This window comes from Capra hircus, chromosome 24, assembly GCF_001704415.2.
Source record: "Capra hircus breed San Clemente chromosome 24, ASM170441v1, whole genome shotgun sequence".
Classification (NCBI taxonomy): domain Eukaryota; kingdom Metazoa; phylum Chordata; class Mammalia; order Artiodactyla; family Bovidae; genus Capra; species Capra hircus.
In genome coordinates this window covers 34,840,326-34,864,780 of record NC_030831.1, presented here as the reverse complement: position 1 = coordinate 34,864,780, position 24,455 = coordinate 34,840,326, and the positions used below count along the sequence as shown (strand labels likewise).

Below are 24,455 nucleotides of genomic sequence, written 5' to 3'. Positions count from 1 at the left end.
AGAGCTTGAATTAGGGCTGCTTTCAGCTTCAAGTTACAAAAACAACTTAAACAAGAAAGATATTTGTGTCTTCACAGAAAAAGATGTCTGTAAGCAGAAAAGCAAGGAAGGGTTGGTTAACTCATCACACCACATAACTGAGGGCCCAGAATCCTTTCTACAGGCATAGATTGGGAATCTCACTTAAGTACTTCCAGATTTATACAATCAGAGTCTCTAGCTCTACTAGTCACAGATACGAGTCATCACAGTGAAAAGCCATGGCTTTGCATCCAGTGTGCAGATATATGCCATTTTGCAGGTTCTTGAATAAAGAGGAAGTTGAATCTTCTTGAGGAAAGTCCTGGAACAGCCAAAAATTTATCTTGTAATTCTCCCCACTATTTTCTCTCCCACTCCCTCTCCCAAAACCAGCAGCCATTTTCCCAATCAAGTGGGCACTAGGAAGGGGAAAGTTCCCTTAACGAACTCCTATATACTGGCTATGAGTAAGCCCATCCTCGTGGGCACCCAAGAAGACACTGGGACCCACTGATTAGAGTGGTAGCTTGTGAAGGTCACGTAGTTAATCAACTCTTGTCTAGAGCGCATTGTACAAATATGTCAGCGAACCATTTATATAGTTCGTTCCCTAGTTCCTGAATACATAGTTGGAACAGACATGCTTGGCAACTAGAACATGCATATTGGCCGCCTGATCTATGGAGTGAAACATAACAGTAAGGAAGTCCAAACAGAAGTCCTATAACTGCCCTTCCTTGTCAAAACGATAAACTCAAAGCAAATCACATCCCTAAGGGAACTGCGGAGATTAGTCCCACCATCAGACTTAAAAAAGGTGGAGACAGTGATTCCTGTCACCCCTCTATTGAACTTGCTCTTTAGCCTGCAAAGAAAGATGCCTCTTGTGTATTACAAAATTAACCAGGTAGTGACTGAATTGTAGCTACTGTTTTAGATATAGTCTCTAGTGGAGCATACCATTGTGTAACTCCAGCTATTGCTGATCTACAAACAGCTTTTTTTTTAGTACCACTTAACAAGCATCATTGCACACACATTGCTCATATCCAGCAGGAGCAGCTGCACCCCTTTCACGTCTTTCTTCAAGGCTACGTAATGTCTACTGCTCTCTGCCATAATCTAGTTTATAGAGACCTTGATTGTCTCACCATCTTACAGAGAATATCATGCTGGTCCACTCCAATAATGTCATTACATTGACTTGATTTGGAGGGCCAGAAGTGATAAAAACACTAGATGCCTTAGTAAGACACATGCTTACCAGTGGATAGCAGATAATCTCTAGGAAAATTTACGTCTTATCACTTTAATGAAGTTGCCAGGAGTCTAGTAGTCTGGGACACATCAGAATATCCTGTCTGAAATATAAGGCAAATTGTACCTTTAGCTGCTAAAAAAAGAGGGAGAAACACTGGAGCCTTTTTGTCTTTTAGACAAGATATATCACTTTTATATTGTTTTGTATAAGCCAGTCTTGAGTAGTTCCTAAAACAAGAGAAACTCTGCAGGGCAAGCTTCTCTGTCATATGGGCCATATGACCCAGCAAAGCCTGTGTTGTCATGTGTCTGTCACAGGCTGTCATACAACATGGATCCTCTGTCAAATGTTAATGGTAGGATCCCAGTGCGAAACTCTGAGGGTTTAGTTCAAAATTAAGTCCTCTTCTGTTGATAAATATTTTTCCTTTTGAGAAATAGCTTCTGCTTTCTCCTGAGTTATGGTTGAATTGAAATGCTTAACCATAGAATACAAACTGAGGTATATGCTTTGAACATGTGACCAGCATATGGTACTCCCATACTGAATAGGTTCAAGAACCAAGGTGTCAACATGGCTTTACTCATTTTTATACTATTACATAACCATCCTGGAAAAACTGTTTTGATTCCCATTTCTACACCTGTGTGTTTTATTGGTTGAAAGAACTTATTTTTCAAGTGAGGAATGTTTCCACCAGAGAATACCACAATATCTCCACTGAACTGAAGGTTGAGACAGACACTTGAACACTTGGGGTTTTTCAAGACTGAAGACAAAAAGAAGGGGATGACAGAGGATGAGATGGTTGGATGGCATCACCAACTCAACAGACATGAGTTTGAGCAAACTCCTTTAGATAGCAAAGGACAGGGAAACCTGGTATGCTGCAGTTCATGGGGTTGCAAGGAGTCGGACACAACTTAGCCACTGAACAACAACGACCAATTGACAAGCACAGAAGAGGGTTACTGTGTTGACTGAGTCATGGGTTCTGATTACCAAGTGGAAATGGGATTCTTGCTACAGAAACGGTTAAGAAAGAACTGCATTTGGAATCAAGAGATTCTTTGAGGCATATTTCAAAACAGTACACATAGATTCTAGTAAAATTTAATGGTAGACCACATGCATTAGGGCTCTCCAGAGAAACAGAGCCAATAGGATGTATATATATGTAAACACACACACACACGCACACACACACACATGGCACAGTTCTCAGGGGTGTGGTGGGTCAAAGAATCTGCCTGTCAATGCAGGAGACGCAGGTTTGATCCCTGGATTGGGAAAATCCCCTGGAGAAGGAAATGGCAACCCACTCCAGTATTCCTGCCTGGAAAATCCCATGGACAGGGGAGTCTGGCGGGCTATAGTCCATGAGATTGCAAAGTTTGACACAACTGAGGGACTGAACACACACACACGCACACACACACACATTTGTCTTCATATAGATAACATATACAAAAATATAAAGTATATTATTAATATATGACAATGTGTAATAAAAATACACATCTTTATAATAAAGAGACCGATTATGAGGAATTGGCTCATGGATTATGGAGGCTGAGCAGCCCAGAGATCTTCAGTCAGCAAGCTGGAGATTCAGGACAGTTCATGCATTCAGTCTGAGTCCAAAGGCTTGAGAACTAGGAAAGTTGATGATATGTGTCAGGTCTAGTTTAAAAGTCCACGGACTCAAAACCCAAGAGAAGTTGATGTTTTAAGCTAAGTCCAAGGACCAGGAAGAAAAAAAGCAATGTCACAGCTGAAAGTAGTAAAGCAAAAGGAGTTTCCTCTTATTCAGACTTCTTGTTCTATTTAGGTCTTCAATTGTTTAAAAGAGAACCACTCACATTAGGGAGGGAAGTCTGCTTAACTCAGTCTACTGATTCAAATGTTAGCCTTATCTGGACACACCTCACAGAGACAGTCACAATAATGTTTGATCAGATGTCTTGGTCCCCTGTCAACAGTCAAGTTGACACATGAAATTAATTATCACAGTAAAATGACCCACTAAGGACTGAGAGTAAAGTCCTTCAAAAATGAATACTTGAAGCACCTGCAGGTATGGGACTACAGTCAGCTGACGTGTTGGCAGAGGGAAAAGGAAATATGAGCTGTGTAATGGAAAGAGGGGAGTTATAAACATCAACTATGGTCTTGTGACCAGTAACAGAAATGAGGACAGTAACAGCTATGCTTATTTTCATCCTTGCTTGCTGCATTCATTTCCAAGAGACGCCATAAGAAAGTATCACACATTTGGTAGATTAAAACAACAGGAATTTATTCTTTCACAGTTCTGGAGGCTAGAAGTCCAAAATCAAGGTGTTGGCAGGGCTCTGCTCTCTCTTTGAAGGCAGTAGGGAAGAATCTTTGCTGGCTTCTTCCTGGTGGCTGGCAGCCTGTGACCTTCTTGTCTTACAGGGGCATCACTGCATTTGACACAAGGTCTTCTCCCCCATACATCTATGTGTCCACATCTTTTCTTTCCTTTTGTAAGGACACCAGTCATTGGATTCAGGGCCAACTCTATTCCAGTATGACCTAATCTTAACTTGATTACATCTATGAACACTCTTTTTTTTCAAATAAGATTGTTTCACAGGTATCAGGGGTTACCTTTTTGGAGGACATAGTTCAGTCTGCAACACTTACGTATGAAACCAATTATTTTCCTCCTTCTCATTTCCCAGACTAATTTTTTTAATTGAAGTCTAATTGCCATGTAACATTATATTAGTTTCAGATGGACAACCTAGCGATTTGATATTTGTAGATGGTGTAATGTGTGCTAAGTTGCTTCAGTCATGTCCGACTCTGTGACCCTATGGACTGTAGTCCTCCAGCCTCCTCTGTCCATGGGATTCTCCAGACAAGAATACTGGAGTGGGTTGCCATGCCCTCCTCCAGAGGATCTTCTCGACCCAGGGATGGAACCTAGGTCTCTTGATTCTCCTGTATTGGCAGGCGGGTTCTTTACTACTAGCACCACCTGAAAAGCCCATATGGTGCAAAATGATCATCAAAGTAAGTTAACATCCGTCACCACCCAGTTACAGTTTTCTTGTGATGAGCACTTTTGAGATCTATTCTCCTAGCAATTTCAAATAAGCAACACGATATTTAAAAAGTTTTTAAAATGCATCTTGTTATTTTTGGCTGCGCTGGGTCTTTGTTGCTGCATGTGGGCTTTCTCCTGTTGTGGTCTGAGGGCTTTTCATTGAGGTGGCTCCTCTTGCTGAGGAGCACGGGACCTAGGACGCATGAGCGCTTCAGCAGTTGTGGCTCAAGGGCCCAGTTGCCCTGAGACTTGTGGGAGTCTCCCAGGCCAGCGATCAAACCCATGTCCTCTGCACTAGCAGGTGCACTCCTAACCACTGGACCACCAGTGAAGCCTGCAATATGGTATTAAACCATAGTTGTTAAGCTCTACATTACATCCCCATGACATTTATTTTATAACCGGAAATATGTACCTTTGACCTCCTTTACCCAGTATACCCACCCTCCAATCACTGTTTCTGGCAACCTCCAATTTATTTTCTGTAACTATGAGAACTTGTTTTTCTGTTTTTTTAAATTCCATATATAAGTGAGATCACATATTATTTGTCTTTCTGTTTATTTAATTTAGCATAATGTTCTCAAGGGCCATCCTTCTTGTTGCAAATGGCAAGATTTTATTCTTTTTATGGTTGAATACTATACCATTGTGCGTGTGTATACACACATCACATTTTCTGTATCCATTCCTCCATTGATTGACCTTGTGCTGTGTTGTATTGTACAACTGCACAGACACGACTCAGTGACTAAGCACAGCACATGTATTGTTGGGTCTATGTGCTATGTTCTATGTCCAACTCTTTGTGACCCTATCAGGCTCCTCTGTTTATGGAATTCTCTAGGTAAGAATACTGGAGTAGGTTGCCGTTTCCTCCCCCAGGGGATCTTCCCAACCCAGGGATCAAACCCAAGTGTCTTCTGTCTCCTGTCTTGGCAGGTGGATTCTTTATCACTAGCGCTACCTGGGAAGTGTTGGTGGTTGTCTGAATCTTCTCTCTTTTCTCTTGGTCTGTCTAGGAAAATGTGAATTTCATTGGTGGTTGTTTACATTAAAATGTAGGTTACAGGCTATCTAGGAGGAACTGGCTGAACTGGAATTAATATCTCTCAGATAAAAATATGCCAAATAGATGGGAATTTGTGTCTTCTCTTCTTGGCGGAGAGAGCGAGATGGTGCAGGTATCTTCGTGTTCAATAGAATAGTTGCACGCTGTTAGGCAGATGCTTGATGTTACTTCTTTGTTACCTATAAGTATTTAAGTACAGCAGAGCGAGAATGGTGCTGAGTACCCCAGAGGGAAGACTATTCCCATTATTCATGGGAGATCACTGATGAGAGAAGTCATTTTGGTTTCCTGCTTCTGAGATGGAGCTTACAGCAGCTCTGGGTTCCTCCTCAAGCAGGGCGGTTTCAGGGGTTGCAACAGCAGAGTGTGCCTTGTACTCATGGAGCTCTGACTTTGGCAGTGGCAGTGACAACAGGAGGCGACTTTGGGCTCCTGGTCTCCTGCAGCTTCAGTGCGCGTGGGCCCCTGATTTCCTGCAAAATAGCGTTGTTTCAACATCATTAGCTTCAATGGCACAGTGGTCATGGGTCCTTGGTAACATTCTTTTCTCTTCTAGTCCTGAGGGATAGTGTTCTACAGTATTTTCTAATCTCATCTTGCTTCTGTATCCCTTTGAAAACTTTTGCAAACAATTGACTACATTCATTAAATTCCTTGTTTGAGTATTTAGCATGTTCTGTGTTTTCCTAAGTGGACACTAGCTGATACACTTTTCTTCTTGGGCACCCAACTAAGCTACATTTTTCCTCCCTTCAAGTTACATGTGGCTGACTTTTAGGAGATGGTATATAACTGAGTGATATATGCTGTTTGGGTCCAAGACTTCTGAAAAGTGAGTATGCAACCTTCTCTACTTTTCCTCCACTTTCTTAAGTGTGACATAGATAACTTTAGGGGATGGTGGAATAACAGAATAAGTCTCTGGATGGCCATGTGGAGGAAAGCATTAGGCTATTATTTGAATGGGAAACAAAAATTGTATTTGAACCTTTATGTGCTTTGGTGTCCATGAGAGCAGATGGTGTTACTCTAGCTGATAAAGTTATTCTCCAAATATTATACATTTTTGCTGACTATAAAGCAGCCACAAATGCATCCATAGTAAAAGAGCAGTAGGTGAACAGCAAAATTACTACCTTTCTGGAACAAGCATTTATTTATCTTACTTATGATTGGATTAAAAAGTCTACTAATTTTGAATACCCCTAAATGTTTCTGAACAAATGGGAAGATAAGCCTACATATGTGCAAAATGACTGGCATATGTGGAGATGCGCATATTTTCTAAACATGACAGACACACGTATGACACAGTGTTTTCCCAAGTGCAGTGTGACTACTAACTTAAACATCTAGGGATGCAGAAGATGATCCACTGGGGTGAAAGAAAGTATGAAAACTTTCCTATTTATTTTGTATCTTATCCTCTTGTAATTTCTATTTTTGAGTATGTTACATAACATGCTACTACATAGGTAAGTTATACAGTAATAACTACATATTGGAAGTACACGTTCAAAAATTTTGCACTGAAAAGGATGCGTGAACAAAACTATTTAGAGACCATTGGCAAACTTAATTTAAGGGCCTTGAAGTAGTCCTAGTGACATGATAATGTTATAAATTCACAGTGTTTTTAATGAGGTAATGGATGTATAGGAGAGTGTTTAATATATAGAAATTCATCTAGTATTACATGGGTTATAGCTTTGCTTCTTTCTTAACTTTCTCTGAAATCCTGGATGAGTTACTTATTTAGTGCTGGTCTCATTTCTTCTTATCAAATATGGGGATTAGGTTAATTTGATTAATTGTGCTCAGCAGTACTCTAAAAGTTTTGATGAGTTTCTCTAGAGCTCCTGCAAAGGTAGGAGGCAGGGAAGACTACAGGAAGACTATAGACAAGACTTTCAGCCTTGCCCTATTACTTCATCTCGGGTACTTAGCCCCTGTTATAGGTCATACGTACACGGTAAGAACAGACGATTTGTCAAACGGCAGGGAACGGATGGAGGAAGAAAGGAAAACCCCTGGGCTAGATCACTTCTTAACATCCATTTCCATTTTAAAGGCAAATAAAATTCAAAACTATTATAACTAACCTCTGGTATTGAGAATAAATGCCTATTTAAATATTACATGATGTCCTCTTAGGTAGCTTCCCTGGTGGCTCAGACGGTAAAGCGTCTGCCTACAATGAGGGCGACCCGGGTTCGATTCCTGGGTTGGGAAGATCCTCTGGAGAAGAAAATGGCAACCCACTCCAGTACTCTTTCCTGGAAAATCCATGGACGGAGGAGCGTGGCAGGCTACAGTCCATGGGGTCGCAGAGTCAGACATGACTGAGCGATTTCACTTTCATAAGTATAAAACTCCTAGGTGAGATAAATACAATCAAATGTATGGAAAGTCATTATCAATATACTGGGCTTGATGTAAAATGCAAGGTTGTGCTATTAAGAGTCTTAGCATCCCAGTTGGCTTTTTCTTGAGTTAGCGTACTTTACAAAGTCAACCACAGTGTAACTTGTGCTGTGGCTATATTTTTTCCTAAAATCTTTTTATCAACTTATTAATGCGTGTCATATGATCAGTTTAACTGGTTAACAAGAAAAGAAGGAAACCAGTAAAGATTCCAAGAGGGAAGAGTTGGCAGAGAGAGAAAAGCACATTTAACACTTCCAGGATGAAAACGCTTTAAAATAGACTAGATATTAGGCTGGTCTATTTTGAACAAATACTTAAACTGTTAATTTTCTAAAATAAGCTCTGTTTGGTCTTTGGGATTCCATATTGGTATTTTCCTGTTCTGAACATGAAAAAGTAAGAATATTTATTTCGCTACATTACTATTCATTGGTTATACTTTACATCTCATTATTTGATTTGGCCGGAATACTCCTTGCTCCCCTGACTCTCAGGAAAAGCGACAGCAGGCTGATTCGCATCCTTGCTGGGCTGTGAACCACTTATTTAAAATCCCATACACCATAATGTCATTTAAGTAAAAGCAGCCAGAGACCACTCTTACAGCCCTCTTATTTTGCTGTTTTGTGACTGGGGGCCGAATTATGTAACGGATAGGGGTTGTTACAATGGGCAAGGTGCTTGTAAACTCTTTCCAGGAACTTGTGCTGTTTGGGGTCTACTTACCCCTCTGACTCCGTATAAAGGTAAGACACATGGCATTCGGAACCATTTTGGTCAGTTTAGAAACACACCACTAATTACTCATGGTGGTCTGAAATGCTTTCAGTTTACATAAACAGAAATACAGGTCGCCCTTAATTTGTGTCATAATCTGTCCTATTCCTCGCCCTGTAAAAAGGAAGACTAAAATGTTCAGTTGAGCCGCTCATTATGTCCAACTCTTTGTGACCCCCATGAATTGCAGCACGCCAGGCCTCCCTGTCCATCACCAACTCCCAGAGTTTACCCAAACTCATGTCCATCAAGTCGGTGATGCCATCCAGCCATCTCATCCTCTGTCATCCCCTTCTCCTCCTGCCCCCAATCCCTCCCAGCATCAGAGTCTTTTCCAATGAGTCAACTCTTCACATGAGGTGGCCAAAGTATTGGAGTTTCAGCTTTAGCATCGTCCTTCCAATGAACACCCAGGACTGATCTCCTTTAGGATGGACTGGTTGGATCTCCTTGCAGTCCAAGGGACTTTCAAGAGTCTTCTCCAACACCACAGTTCAAAAGCATCAATTCTTCAGCACTCAGCTTTCTTTATAGTCCAACTCTCACATCCATACATGACCACTGGAAAAACCACAGCCTTGACTAGACGGACCTTTGTTGACAAAGTAATGTCTCTGCTTTTTAATATGCTATCTACGTTGGTCATAACTTTCCTTCCAAGGAGTAAGAGTCTTTTAATTTCACGGCTGCAATCACTGTTTGCAGTGATTTTGGAGCCCCCCCAAATAAAGTCTGACACTATTTCCCCATCTATTTCCCATGAAGTTATGGGACCAGATGCCGTGATCTTCGTTTTCTCAATGTTGAGCTTTAAGACAACTTTTTCACTCTCCACTTTCACTCTCATCAAGAGGCTTTTTAGTTCCTCTTCACTTTGAGAAGGAAATGGCAACCCACTCCAGTATTCTTGCCTGGAGAATCCCATGGACGGAGGAGCTTGGTGGGCTATAGTCTACGGGTCACAAAGTCGGACACGACTAAGCGACTTCACTCACTTTCACTTTCTGCCATAAGGGTGGTGTCATCTGCATATCTGAGGTTATTGATATTTCTCCTGGCAATCTTCATTCCAGCTTGTGCTTCTTCCAGTTCTCATGATGTACTCTGCATATAAATTAAATAAGCACGGTGACAATATACAGCCTTGACATACTCCTTTTCCTATTTGAAACCAGTCTGTTGTTCCATGTCCAGTTCTAACTGTTGCTTCCTGACCTGCATATAGATTTCTCAGGAGGCAGGTCAGGTGGTCTGGTATTCCCATCTCTTTCAGAATTTTCCACAGTTTATTGTGATCCACACAGTCAAAGGCTTTGGCATAGTCAATAAAGCAGAAATAGATGTTTTTCTGGAACTCTCTTGCTTTTTCCATGATCCAGCGGATGTTGGCAATTTGATCTCTGGTTCCTCTGCTTTTTCTAAAACCAGCTTGAACATCAGGAAGTTCACAGTTCACGTATTGCTGAAGGCTGGCTTAGAGAATTTTGAGCATTACTTTACTAGCATGTGAAGTGAGTGCAATTGTGCGGTAGTTTGAGCATTCTTTGGCATTGCCTTTCTTTGGGATTGGAATGAAAACTGACCTTTTCCGGTCCTGTGGTCACTGCTGAGTTTTCCAAATTTGCTGGCATATTGAGTGCAGCACTTTCACAGCATCATCTTTCAGGATTTGAAATAGCTTAACTGGAATTCCATCACCTCCACTAGCTTTGTTCACAGTGATGCTTTCTAAGGCCCACTTAACTTTGCGTTCCAGGATGTCTGGCTCTAGGTGAGTGATCACACCATCGTGATTATCTGGGTTGTGAAGATCATTTTTGTACAGTTCTTCTGTGTATTCTTACCACCTCTTCTTACTATCTTCTGTTTCTGTTAGGTCCATACCATTTCTGTCCTTTATTGAGCCCATCTTTGCATGAAATGTTCCCTTGGTATCTCTAATTTTCTTGAAGAGATCTCTAGTCTTTCCCATTCTGTTGTTTTCCTCTATTTCTTTGTATTGATCGCTGAGGAAGGCTTTCTTATCTCTCCTTGCTATTCTTTGGAACTCTGCATTCAGATGCTTTTGTCTTTCCTTTTCTCCTTTGCTTTTCGCTTCTCTTCTTTTCACAGCTGTTTGTAAGGCCTCCTCAGACAGCCATTTTGCTTTTTTGCATTTCTTTTCCATGGGGATGGTCTTGATCCCTGTCTCCTGTACAATGTCACGGACCTCCGTCCATAGTTCATCAGGCACTCTGTTTATCAGATCTAGGGTTATGTAATCCCAAATTCACACGTAGTACAATCAGGCCACGGTAGAACTTTAATGAAAGACTGACCCAGAAGGACTCCGTTTCAGCAGCCCGGGCGGCATCCAGAGCCTCACTTCCTCCAGCCCCACCTCCAGGCTGTCCAGATGGAGTTCCCTGCCCCGCCCCTCCCCTCACAGCCAATGGGACACGCCGGACCACCGGGGTCCGCCGGGACGACGGGGAGCCGCCTCTCCTTTGCCCCAGACTGGGGCGGGGCGTCTACCGCTCCCTGCTCCAGGCTGCGCGCATGCGCAGTCCCACAGGGCCTGGGCGAGACGCTTAGGGCTGGGTTTTGCTCTGCTTCCTTTCCCCACGACTTCCCCGAAGCCGTACACCGCAGTGTTACTGAGGGTCCCTTTCCTAATCCCTCAGAGGACGTGCTGCTCCGGCCTTGGGTGCGCCAGTACCCGGATGTGGAGCCGCTCTCGCCCGGCGGGGACTCTGTGGCGGGGCGGAGCGCGGCGGCGTGTGCGGGGGCAGAGAGAAGGGGGCCCCTGGGCCCGGGCGCTCGCCGGACGCCGGGAGGTACCATCACCGCCCACGGGGGAGGAGGCGGCGCCGGCGCTCGGGCGTCCACCCCGGGGCGAGGGCCCGGGGGAGAAGATAGGCCGGCAGTTAAGCTTGCTCCCCGCCGCCCGCGCCGTCTCCTCCGGGCGAGCCTCCCTCGGCCCCCTCCGCTCTCCGCGCTCCCGGTCGGGGGAGAGCGTGGTTTCCTGGCGGCCGTCGCTGTAGCCCGGCCGGGGAGCCCGGAGGAAGCGGGGGAGTCCCCGCCCACGGCCCCCTCCCCTCTGCCCGCCAGCAGCCGCCTCAGCCTCCGAGCCGCTGCAGTCCGGCCTCCAGTCCGAGAGGGGGGCGCGGCGGCGGCGACGACGGCTGGGGAGCGGCTGCGGGCTCGGCGGGGACCGCGCCGCCGCCCCCGTGAATTATTCCCACGTCCCCCGGGGCTCGCTGCCGCCCCCGCCGGCGCCGAGAGTCCGGCCAGGGCCCAATTCCCTTACGGGCCCCCCGGCGGCGGCGGCGGCGGCGGCGGAGCCCGCGGCTCGGGCCCCAATGAGTAACTCCAGGAATAACCGGGTGATGGTGGAAGGGGTCGGGGCCCGCGTAGTGCGCGGCCCGGACTGGAAGTGGGGGAAGCAGGACGGCGGCGAGGGCCATGTGGGCACGGTCCGGAGCTTCGAGAGCCCCGAGGAGGTGGTGGTGGTGTGGGACAACGGCACGGCCGCCAACTACCGCTGCTCCGGGGCCTATGACCTGCGCATCCTGGACAGCGCGCCCACGGGTAAGGGCGGCCCCCGGGGCTCGGGGCCTGCGCGTGGAGCAGGGGCGACGCGGGGTGGGCCGGGGGGCGTCGTGCGGCCTGGGCGAAGCCCCGCGGTCCAACGCCTCCCTCGCCGCGCCCGGCCGGAGGGAGCGGGTAGGGAAAGAGCCAGAGGGAATTTTAGATTCCTTACCCGGTAAACACAAACTTACAGAAAAAAGACTCCCTTCCCTTCCCTCCGCCCAGTCCCCAAGGGAAATGATGGCTGCACCAGTACAAGGATGCTTTCAAGCCTGGAAGGCACAAAGCACCGGGAAGACCACAGACCCCTCCCCTCTTCCAGGGAAGGGATCTGGAGAGGCCTGTCCAATAAGCCATTGAAATAATCAGCCGCCGAGTGATAAGTGTCTGAAGGGAGGCTTGCCTTGCCATATGGTGTTTCGTTGGCCGGTAACAATTGCCGAGGGGCCGTTGGTACCTCGGTTTTGTTGCGATTCCCTTTCTTCCTCCTCTGACATGCAGAAAGACTTGGGAGTTCAGTAGCTGAATGCCACTTGATACCCTGTGGACTGATTTTTCATCTTAATTGTTTCGTTGTGTATCTTTATAGCAATCGAAGGAAAAACAGTCTCAATATTGAACCCTTTCTTTGTGTTAAATACTCTCTCAAGTGGAAGATAGGCATAGGGGTCACCTGGTATCTTTTAACATCTCAGTTCATCTGTGAGGTTAAGGCAGAGACTTATCCATTAACAAGGCTCTGAGTCATTGTCCTTCTCGATTCACCAAATTTCAGGGAACTGTTGGTTACTGATTCTAGAGCTTGTTCTCAGAATAATTTAATCGAATTCATTTTCACGTAGGTTTATCCTTGGGACCCTGTTCAGTAGGAAATAGTTTCAGATTTCATATTTGATAGTTTTCAGCATGCTTTAGCTATTTCTAAAGCTTTATGATTGAGTTTGGCAAAACCTAACAGATCCTGAAATGGGTACATAGTTATTGTTAGCAGCCAATAGAAAGGAAATTAACACAAAGGCAATTCAGTTATTGAATAGATAATGCCTAGAATTGTGTTTCTTAGCTGGTTGTTTAAATATTGCAGAAGATTTATGTGCAGGGCCAAAAGAAAAGATTTCCTAGTACAGGAAGGGACCACCAGTGTGTTCTTACAGAATACTCATTGCAAGCATATGTAAATATCAATGTATTGTAAATCTGCAACCCTTTTAAAACAGTGTTAAGAACTTACTGTATTATTCTCTTCTGTACTTCTGCTTCTTAACTTAATAGTACCTATTATTGATTGTTATACTATGCTATGCTAAGTCGATTCAGTCGTGTCCCACTGTTGGCAACCCCATGGACTTTATAGCCTGCCATGCTCCTGTGTCCTTGGGATTCTCCAGGCAAGAATACTGGAGCAGGTTGTCATGCCCCTCTCCAGGGGATCTTCTCCATCCAGGGATCGAACTTGCATTTCTTATGTCTTCTGCGTTGGCAGGCAGGTTCTGTACCACTCGCGGCACTGCGCCACCTGGGAAGCCCCTTGGTGATTGTTCCATGTTAGCGGATATAGATCCACCTTATTATTCCATAGCCGCATAATATTCCAGTGATTGTATGCAGTACTTTATTTAACCAGTGCTTTGTTGATGGACATTTGTATTGTTCCAGGTCTTATTTACAATGATGTTCTGAATAAGTCCTTGAACATGTATATGCATGTGTATTGAGCACTTCGGAAGTGGAATTGCCGCATTAAAGGGTACATATATGTAACATTTTGGTAGATGTTGACTACATGCCCTGCAGAGACATTTTTACCAATTTGCCCTCCTAACAACACTGTATGGGGCATATTCTTGTTTCTGGACACTCTTAATTAAAATTTTATTCTGCTGGCGCAAGCTAAACTTTGACTACAACTCAACAATTTGAAGGCATCTTGGGATCCATAATGGTAGGTTTATGGGGAATTTTAAATATCTTTCCAGGGTAAAGGTAAAGTGTAACAAATCCTCTGCTGCAGCAGGTTTGGAAGGGATATTCCTGTTCCCTGTATGTTTTATAGTATGGAATACATCTGTCCTATAAATAGTTTCATTATCTTATGTAAAAACAGGTATTTTTCAGAGGTTTAAAAATCTTAGTTTACAAGATGATTTACACATTATTTAGTTTATTGGTATGTATCAATTCATCTTGTTCATCGGATGCTGTTAGCAAACGTTTTTAAAACCCCTATAGAGAATTAGTGTTAAGCAAATAAAGCAAGAAGGTAAAGTTTCTTAAAGGAGAAAAACGTCTGCTATGTTAAAATGTAGAACAGTCCTGTTTACTGTTTGGGACAAGGTTTCTCAGTTTTGGCACTATTGCTGTTTGGAACTGATTAGATAATTCTTTCCTGGAGGGGCTGGTTGTAGCCATGATAACCAAGAATGTTTCAGACAGTGCCATGTGCCCCCTAGGGAGCAGGGTTGCCCCCAGTTGATACTCATTAGTTTAAGGATTTGTGCTTATGTGGTAAAAGTATACCAAAAAGTAATAATAAATGCCAAACTCAAGGGAGTGGATATCTTTACATTGAAGGAAGTGTAGTGTGGTAATTTTTTTGGTAAATTTTATGTCGTTAACTGGGTTGTGGGTGTGTAGGTGTTTGTTATATTTTTATGCCTTTTGTGTTCTTAAACTTCATTGTTTTTAAAATTCTTATAATATTTACCAGGACAACTGAGATTGGTTATTCAATTTTTTGTTTCTTATGTGTACTCATTATATGAACAGAAAATTTATTGAAGTCTGTTTGGGAATTAAGAAATGGGTGTGTTTTAAAATAAAATTCTGTGAAACTTTCTGAGAATTAAAGATTCTGGAGTGGTTGACTCATTTTGAATATTTCTTTTATTCCTTTGTTGTGTTTTGGAGATTTTGTCTGAGGGTTGTATGTGGGGTCTGTCCCATTTTGGCACATAAGCTTTATTTCTTTCGGGTGTCATATGATAAGTTTGAATTTATGGCTAGGATAGTCAGGCTTTGAAAAGAGGAGCATTTAGTGTATGTTTGAATGATACAACTTCTGTCTTGTATCTGGATATATTTGGTTAATTTGTAGTGAGTAAGAAGATTGTGTAAATACATATGTTATTGAATTCGTTGGGAGTTAATTTTGGGAAGTTTGTAATCAAGTAGGTATAGTCGATATTTTCTCATTTAGGTACTGACTTTATAGGATTGGGGAGATGTATTTTTACTCAGTGCTTTTTTTTGGTCACTTGACCTCAGTGTTGTATTGTTACCAGAGAAAGAGTGGAGAAGATAATTTGCGTTGCGTATCAAGGTTCTTTCTACCCTTCTGAGTATGCATATTGAAAGTTAGAAGTATAGATGGTTAGGTTTACTTAAAATCAGCTTCTGGTATTGTTGGTCCAGGCTGTCTTGGGGTGGTTCTTTGTCCTTTTCTTCCACCCCTAGCAAAGAGTGCTTCTTTGGTTACACGTGGACCAACTCCTTAGACGTCATTACTCAGTTGAAGGCCTAGGAGTGCTCACCCTGGATAAAAAGTGGAGTCGATTAATAACCCTCAGCATTTCCTTTCTGAACCCCCCTATTTCTCCTCTGATCTACAGGAGAAAAGAGTGTTATCCGGGGAGAGAGCCTTGGGAAAAAACAGGACTTGTGTGTGAACAGTGTTTGCAGAGTAGGATGCCAGACCTGGAAAGGATGAGATATTGTGAGATGGTTTTTGCTAAAGGCATCTGTAAGGAAAGCTTGATTTTCCTAAAGAGCCTATCTATTTTATCTATTTTAAGACTTAGGTAACATACCTTTTCCTTTTTTATCTTCATCTACTAAAATGATGTTTTAAATTATGAAAGTCCATCTAGTTTTAACACTCCCTGAAGATTGCAACTTGGTTGAATGAGGACCTCAAGAAATCAACTTGAAGTTCTCAAGAAATAGTTACCCCTCTATCAGTACTTGTCAGAGAGTAAGCATGCAGGTCACCTGGGAACCTTTAAAAATGAAGATTCTGATTTACTAAGTGTGGAATTCAGCAAGAGTAGTTTAAAGGCTCCCAGGTGATGGAGATGATGCTGGCCCTTGGACACACCTGGTCTTAGTTGTGGCATGTGCTTAGTTGCTCAGTCATATCTGACTCTTTGCGACCCCATGAACTGTACCCGACCAGACTCCTTTGTCCATGGGATTCTCCAAGCAAGAATAGTAGAGTGGGTTGCCATGCCCTCCTCTAGGGGATCTTCCTAACCCAGGGATCAAACCCAGGTCTCCCGCATGGCAGGCGGATTCTTTACTGTCTGAGCCACCAGGGAAGCCCTAGTTGTGGCAGGCAAACTCTTTTTTTTTTCTTTCCTTCTTTTTTTTAAAATTAAATTAAATTAAGTTTAATTTTTTTTAAATTTAAAAATCTTTAATTCTTACATGCATTCCCAAACATGAACCCCCCCTCCCACCTCCCTCCCCATAACATCTCTCTGGGTCATCCCCATGCACCAGCCCCAAGCATGCTGAATCCTGCATCAGACATAGACTGGCGATTCGATTCTTACATGATAGTATACATGTTAGAATGCCATTCTCCCAAATCATCCCACCCTCTCCCTCTCCCTCTGAGTCCAAAAGTCCGTTATACACATCTGTCTTTTTGCTGTCTTGCATACAGGGTCGTCATTGCCATCTTTCTAAATTCCATATATATGTGTTAGTATACTGTATTGGTGTTTTTCTTTCTGGCTTACTTCACTCTGTATAATCGGCTCCAGTTTCATCCATCTCATCAGAACTGATTCAAATGAATTCTTTTTAACGGCTGAGTAATACTCCATTGTGTATATGTACCACAGCTTTCTTATCCATTCATCTGCTGATGGACATCTAGGTTGTTTCCATGTCCTGGCTATTATAAACAGTGCTGCGATGAACATTGGGGTACACGTGTCTCTTTCAATTCTGGTTTCCTCAGTGTGTATGCCCAGCACGGGGATCGCTGGGTCATAAGGCAGTTCTATTTCCAGTTTTTAAAGGAATCTCCACACTGTTCTCCATAGTGGCTGTACTAGTTTGCATTCCCACCAACAGTATAAGAGGGTTCCCTTTTCTCCACACCCTCTCCAGCATTTATTGCTTGCAGATTTTTGGATCGCAGCCATTCTGACTGGTGTGAAATGGTACCTCATTGTGGTTTTGATTTGCATTTCTCTAATAATGAGTGATGTTGAGCATCTTTTCATGTGTTTGTTAGCCATCCGTATGTCTTCTTTGGAGAAATGTCTATTTAGTTCTTTGGCCCATTTTTTGATTGGGTCGTTTATTTTTTCTGGAATTGAGCTGCATAAGTTGCTTGTATATTTTTGAGATTAGTTGTTTGTCAGTTGCTTCATTTGCTATTATTTTCTCCCATTCAGAAGGCTGTCTTTTCACCTTGCTTATATTTTCCTTTGTTGTGCAGAAGCTTTTAATTTTAATTAGATCCCATTTGTTTATTTTTGCTTTTATTTCCAGAATTCTGGGAGGTGGGTCATAGAGGATCCTGCTGTAATTTATGTCTGAGAGTGTTTTGCCTATGTTCTCCTCTAGGAGTTTTATATTTTCTGGTCTTACATTTAGATCTTTAATCCATTTTGAGTTTATTTTTGTGTGGGGTGTTAGAAAGTGATCTAGTTTCATTCTTTTACAAGTGGTTAACCAGTTTTCCCAGCACCACTTGTTAAAGAGATTGTCTTTACTCCATTGTATATTCTTGCCTCCTTTGTCAAAGATAAGGTGTCCATATGTGTGTGGATTTATCTCTGGGCTTTCTATTTTGTTCCATTGATCTATATGTCTGTCTTTGTACCAGTACCATACTGTTTTGATGACTGTGGCTTTGTAGTAGAACCTGAAGTCAGGCAAGTTGATTCCTCCAGTTCCATTCTTATTTCTCAAGATTGCTTTGGCAATTCGAGGTTTTTTGTATTTCCATACAAATCTTGAAATTATTTGTTCTAGTTCTGTGAAAAATATGGCTGGTAGCTTGATAAGGATTGCATTGAATTTGTAAATTGCATTGGGTAGTATACTCATTTTCACTATATTGATTCTTCCGATCCATGAACATGGTATATTTCTCCATCTATTAGTGTCCTCTTTGATTTCTTTCATCAGTGTTTTATAGTTTTCTATATATAGGTCTTTAGTTTCTTTAGGTAGATATATTCCTAAGTATTTTATTCTTTTCATTGCAATGGTGAATGGAATTGTTTCCTTAATTTCTTTTTCTACTTTCTCATTATTAGTGTATAGGAATGCAAGGGATTTCTGTGTGTTGATTTTATATCCTGCAACTTTACTATATTCATTGATTAGCTCTAGTAATTTTCTGGTGGAATCTTTAGGGTTTTCTATGTAGAGGATCATGTCATCTGCAAACAGTGAAAGTTTTACTTCTTCTTTTCCAATTTGGATTCCTTTTATTTCTTTTTCTGCTCTGATTGCTGTGGTCAAAACTTCCAGAACTATGTTGAATAGTAGCGGTGAAAGTGGGCACCCTTGTCTTGTTCCTGACTTTAGGGGAAATGCTTTCAGTTTTTCACCATTGAGGATAATGTTTGCTGTGGGTTTGTCATATATAGCTTTTATTATGTTGAGGTATGTTCCTTCTATTCCTGCTTTCTGGAGAGTTTTTATCATAAATGGATGTTGAATTTTGTCAAAGGCCTTCTCTGCATCTATTGAGATAATCATATGGTTTTTATTTTTCAATTTGTTAATGTGGTGAATTACATTGATTGATTTGCGGATATTGAAGAATCCTTGCATCCCTGGGATAAAGCCCACTTGGTCATGGTGTATGATCTTTTTAATGTGTTGTTGGATTCTGATTGCTAGAATTTTGTTGAGGATTTTTGCATCTATGTTCATCAGTGATATTGGCCTGTATTCTTTTTTTGTGACATCTTTGTCAGGTTTTGGTATTAGGGTGATGGTGGCCTCATAGAATGAGTTTGGAAGTTTACCTTCCTCTGCAATTTTCTGGAAGAGTTTGAGGTAGGATAGGTGTTAGCTCTTCTCTAAATTTTTGGTAGAATTCAGCTGTGAAGCCGTCTGGACCTGGGCTTTTGTTTGCTGGAAGATTTCTGATTACCAGTTTCAATTTCCGTGCTTGTGATGGGTCTGTTAAGATTTTCTATTTCTTCCTGGTTCAGTTTTGGAAAATTGTACTTTTCTAAGAATTTGTCCATTTCTTCCACGTTGTCCATTTTATTGGCATACAACTGCTGATAGTAGTCTCTTATGATCCTTTGTATTTCTGTGTTGTCTGTTGTGATCTCTCCATTTTCATTTCTAATTTTATTGATTTGATTTTTCTCTCTTTGCTTCTTGATGAGTCTGGCTAATGGTTTGTCAATTTTATTTATCCTTTCAAAGAACCAGCTTTTGGCTTTGTTGATTTTTGCTATGGTCTCTTTTGTTTCTTTTGCATTTATTTCTGCCCTAATTTTTAAGATTTCTTTCCTTCTACTAACTCTGGGGTTCTCCAATTCTTCCTTTTCTAGTTGCTTTAGTTGTAGAGTTAGGGTTATTTATTTGACTTTTTTCTTGTTTCTTGAGGTATGCCTGTATTGCTATGAACTTCCCTCTTACCACTGCTTTTATAGTGTCCCACAGGTTTTGGGTTTTGGGTTGTTGTGTTTTCATTTTCATTAGTTTCTATGCATATTTTGATTTCTTCTGTGATTTGTTGGTTATTCAGAAGTGTGTTGTTCAACCTCCATATGTTGGAATTTTTAATAGTTTTTCTCCTGTAATTGAGATCTAATCTTAATGCATTATGGTCAGAAAAGATGCTTGGAATGATTTCGATTTTTTTGAATTTATCAAGTTTAGATTTATGGCCCAGGATGTGATCTATCCTGGAGAAGGTTCCATGAGCACTTGAAAAAAAGGTGAAATTCATTGTTTTGGGGTGAAATGTCCTATAGATATCAATTAGGTCTAACTGATCTAATGTATCATTTAAAGTTTGTGTTTCTTTGTTGATTTTCTGTTTAGTTGATCTGTCCATAGGTGTGAGTGGGGTATTAAAGTCTCCCACTATTATTGTGTTATTGTTGATTTCCCCTTTCATACTTGTTAGCATTTGTCTTACATATTGCGGTGCTCCTATATTGGGTGCATATATATTTATAATTGTTATATCTTCTTCTTGGATTGTTCCTTTAATCATTACATAGTGGCCTTCTTTGTCTCTTTTCACAGCCTTTGTTTTAAAGTCTATTTTATCGGATATGAGTATTGCCACTCCTGCTTTCTTTTGGTCTCTATTTGCGTGGTATATCTTTTTCCAGCCCTTCACTTTCAGTCTGTATGTGTCCCTTGTTTTGAGGTGGGTCTCTTGTAAGCAGCATATAGAGGGGTCTTGTTTTTGTATCCATTCTGCCAGTCTTTGCCTTTTGGTTGGGGCTTTCAACCCATTTACGTTTAAGGTAATTATTGATAAGTATGATCCCATTATCATTTACTTTATTGTTTTGGGTTCGGGTTTATACACCCTTTTTGTGTTTCCTGTCTAGAGGATATCCTTTAGAATTTGTTGCAGAGCTGGTTTGGTGGTGCTGAATTCTCTCAGCTTTTGCTTGTCTGTAAAGCCTTTGATTTCTCCTTCGTATTTGAATGAGATCCTTGCTGGGTACAGTAATCTGGGCTGTAGGTTATTGTCTTTCATCACTTTAAGGATGTCTTGCCATTCCCTCCTGGCCTGAAGAGTTTCTGTTGCAAGATCAGCTGCTATTCTTATGGGAATCCCCTTGTGTGTTATTTGTTGTTTTCCCTTGCTGGTTTTAATATTTGTTCTTTGTGTTTGATATTTGTTAATTTGATTAATATGTGTCTTGGGGTGTTTCGCCTTGGGTTTATCCTATTTGGAACTCTCTGTGTTTCTTGGACTTGGGTGATTATTTCCTTCCCCATTTTAGGGAAGTTTCCAACTATTATCTCCTCAAGGATTTTCTCATGATCTTTCTTTTTGTCTTCGTCTTCTGGGACTCCTATAATTCGAATGTTGGAGCGTTTCATATTGTCCTGGAGGTCTCTGAGATTGTCCTCGTTTCTTTTAATTCGTTTTTCTTGTTTCCTCTCTGATTCATTTATTTCTACCATTCTATCTTCTATTTCACTAATCTTATCTTCTGCCTCCGTTATTCTACTATTCGTTGCCTCCAGAGTGTTTCTGATCTCATTTATTGTGTTATTCATTATATTTTGACTCTTTTTTATTTCTTCTAGGTCCTTGTTAAACCTTTCTTGCATCTTCTCAATCCTGGTCTCTAGGCTGTTTATCTGTGATTCCATTTTGATTTCAAGATTTTGGATCATTTTCACTATCATTATTCGGAATTCCTTCTCAGGTAGTTTACCTACTTCTTCCTCTTTTGTTTGGTTTGGTGGGCAACTCTCCTGTTCCTTTACCTGCTGAGTATTCCTCTGTCTCTTCATCTTGGTTATATTGCTGCGTTTGGGGTGGCCTTTTTATATTCTGGTAATTTGTGGAGTTCTCTTTATTATGGAGCTTCCTCACTGTGGGTGGGGTTCTGTCAGTGGCTTGTCAAGGTTTCCTGGTTAGGGAGGCTTGTGTTGGAGTTCTGGTGGGTGGAGCTGGGTTTCTTCTCTCTGGAGTGCAATGGAGTGACCAGTAATGGGTTATGAGACATCAAAGGTTTTGGAATAATTTTGAGCTGCCTGTATATTGAAGCTCAGGGGAGTGTTCCTGTGTTGCTGGAGAATTTGCGTGGTATGTCTTGTTTTGGAACTTGTTGGCCCTTGGGTGGAGCTTGGTTTTGGTGTAGGTATGAAGGCATTTGATGAGCTCCTATTGCTTAATGTTCCCTGAATTCAAGAGTTCTCTAATGTTTTCAGGCTTTGGATTTAAGCCTCCTGCTTCTGGTTTTCAGTTTTATTTTTACAGTAGCCTCTAGACTTCTCCATCTATACAGCACCGATGATAAAACATCTAGGTTAAAGATGAAAAGTTTCTCCACATTGAGGGACACTCAGAGAGGTTCACTGAGTTACAAGGAGAAGAGAAGATGGAGGGGGTAGTTAGAGGTAACTGGAATGAGATGCGGTGAGATCAAGAGAGGAGAGAGCAAGCTAGCCAGTAGTCACTTCCTTGTGTGCGCTCTATAGTCTGGACCGCTCAGAGGTATTTACGGAGTTATACGAGCAAGAGGAGAGGGAGGAAGTAGACAGAGGTGGCCAGGAGGATAAGAGAGAGGAATGAGAAGGAGAGAGACAAATACTGCCAGTAACCAGTTCCTTAGGTGTTCTCCACCGTCTGGAACCCACAAAGATTCACAGAGTTGGATAGAGAAGAGATGGGGGAGAAAAGAGACAGAGGCCACCTGGTGGAGAAAAAGGAGAGTCCAGAGGAGGAGAGAGTGGTCAAGCCAGTAATCTCGCTCTCAGGTAAACTTGGATAGTGAAGTTTGGGTTTTTAAATGTACAAAATTGACACCAAAAACCTTAAGAGCAAAGATTAAAAATCTAGAGTAGAGGTTGGATTTTCAAAAATACAATATTAAAGAAAAGAGGCAGAAGGAAAAAGGAAGAAAGAAAAAAAGAAGAGAAAAAAACAACAAGAATTATTAAAAAAAAAAAAAAAACCACCAACAACCATCCAAAGACTATATATGGTGTTTGCCTTAAAAAAAAAAAAAAGGCCTTTTTAAAAAAAAAAATAGTAATAGTAGGTTATAGAAATAAAAATTAGAGGAGAAATAGAAGACTTAACAATTAAAAAAAAGTTAGAAAAAAAAAGGAATGATTTTAAAAATAATAAAAATATATCAGGCCCTTCTCTGATGTTGTGGGCCGTGTGGGATCACTTCCAAGGTGGTTCCCTCTGTTTAACTTCTTCTGTTTGCTGGTTTTTTAGGCTCACTAGTTCAGTCGCGCTGTGGGGAGGGGGGATGCTGCAAATAAATAGCACTGTCGTGTGCACACAGTGTCTCAGCCCCGCTTGACCTGTCCCTTCTCGCGGCGCACAAACCGCTCCGGCTCTACGATGCTCAGCCGGGAACCGTCTGGGGCCGGCCCTAGGCTGCGTGCACTTCCCTGGTCCAAGCCGCTCAGGTTCGGCGCTCAGGCAGCCCTCAGAGGCACACATTCGGCTGGGACTGCGCTTTGTGCCCTTCCCAGGTCCGAGTAGCTCAGGAGTTTGGTGAGTGCGAGCGACGCGACTTGTCACCTTTTCTGCCACTGCTGCTCAGCTTTCTGGGTGGACCGCTGATGCCCCCCGTGAGGCAGATGGTGACTGTCCAGCACCCCCAGAAGTCTTAGCAAAGAAGCCTGCTTGCAGTTAGGTAAGTAAAGTCTCTCCGGATCTGCAATTGCCCCTTTCCAGTCCTTACGGCTCTGGCTGCCTGTCCCCGGCGGGGGATGGTCTGCAGCCGGCTTATTCTGTTCCGTCCTTTGTTCTGTGCTCGGTACTGGTGGTGTTTTATGTTCGAGCTTTTCGTGCGGTAGCTATCCCACAGTCTGGTTTGCTAGCCCAAGTTAGATCGTTCTGGTTGCGCATGGGGCGTTCCTGCCCGATTCTTACAAAGCGCTGCAGCCCGCGCCTCAGGCAAACTCTTGAATTGGGGCCTGTCGGGTCTGGTTCCCTGACTAGGGATTGACCCCAGGCTTCCTGCATTGGGAGCACAGAGTCTTAGCCACTGGACCACCAGGGAAGTCCTCTGTAATGCTGTCTTAATATATGGTGGTGGTTTATTTCCTGAGTTGTATCCAACTCTTGCAACCCCACGGACTGTGTAGCTTGCCAGGCTCCTGTGTCCATGAGATTTCCCTAGGCAAGAATACTGGAGTGGGTTGCCGTTTCCTTCTCCAGAATCAAACCCAGGTCTCTTGCATTATAGGTGGATTCTTTACCAACAGAGCCACCAAACTACAGGCTTATCTCTGTGGTTAGATTAGATATTTCTTTTTGGATGTGTCTCCAGGTAGCCTCCCACAGGTTCTCTCCTCCACCTTTAATTGCTAGACAGTGTGATTGCAGAGTACCCTGTGCTCCTTTCTGCTGCTATAGGGATGCTGGTTGTAATTGTCTTTTGCATGAGATTATTAGTTGGAGGGAAAGGAGTGTGTGTGTGTGTTTGTTCCTTGTATCTCCATTTTCTAGCAAAACCATAGCTCTGGATGAGTATTTTCTGAATAAATCACTCTTCTCAAAGAGCTTTGAACTCATTAGATGTGCAGTTGGATTCCTAACACAG

The 24,455-nt window shown here is 42.4% G+C and overlaps 1 protein-coding gene across 1 annotated transcript in view; it reads left to right on the top strand.

The window, feature by feature from the left end:
* MIB1 (mindbomb E3 ubiquitin protein ligase 1) overlaps nucleotides 11,976–24,455 on the top strand; it is a 101,379-nt gene continuing 88,899 nt past the window's right edge. The window contains exon 1 of the mRNA XM_018039520.1: nucleotides 11,976–12,204. Within this exon, the coding sequence (XP_017895009.1) occupies nucleotides 11,976–12,204 (229 nt within the window). The remainder of the gene's footprint in view (nucleotides 12,205–24,455) is intronic.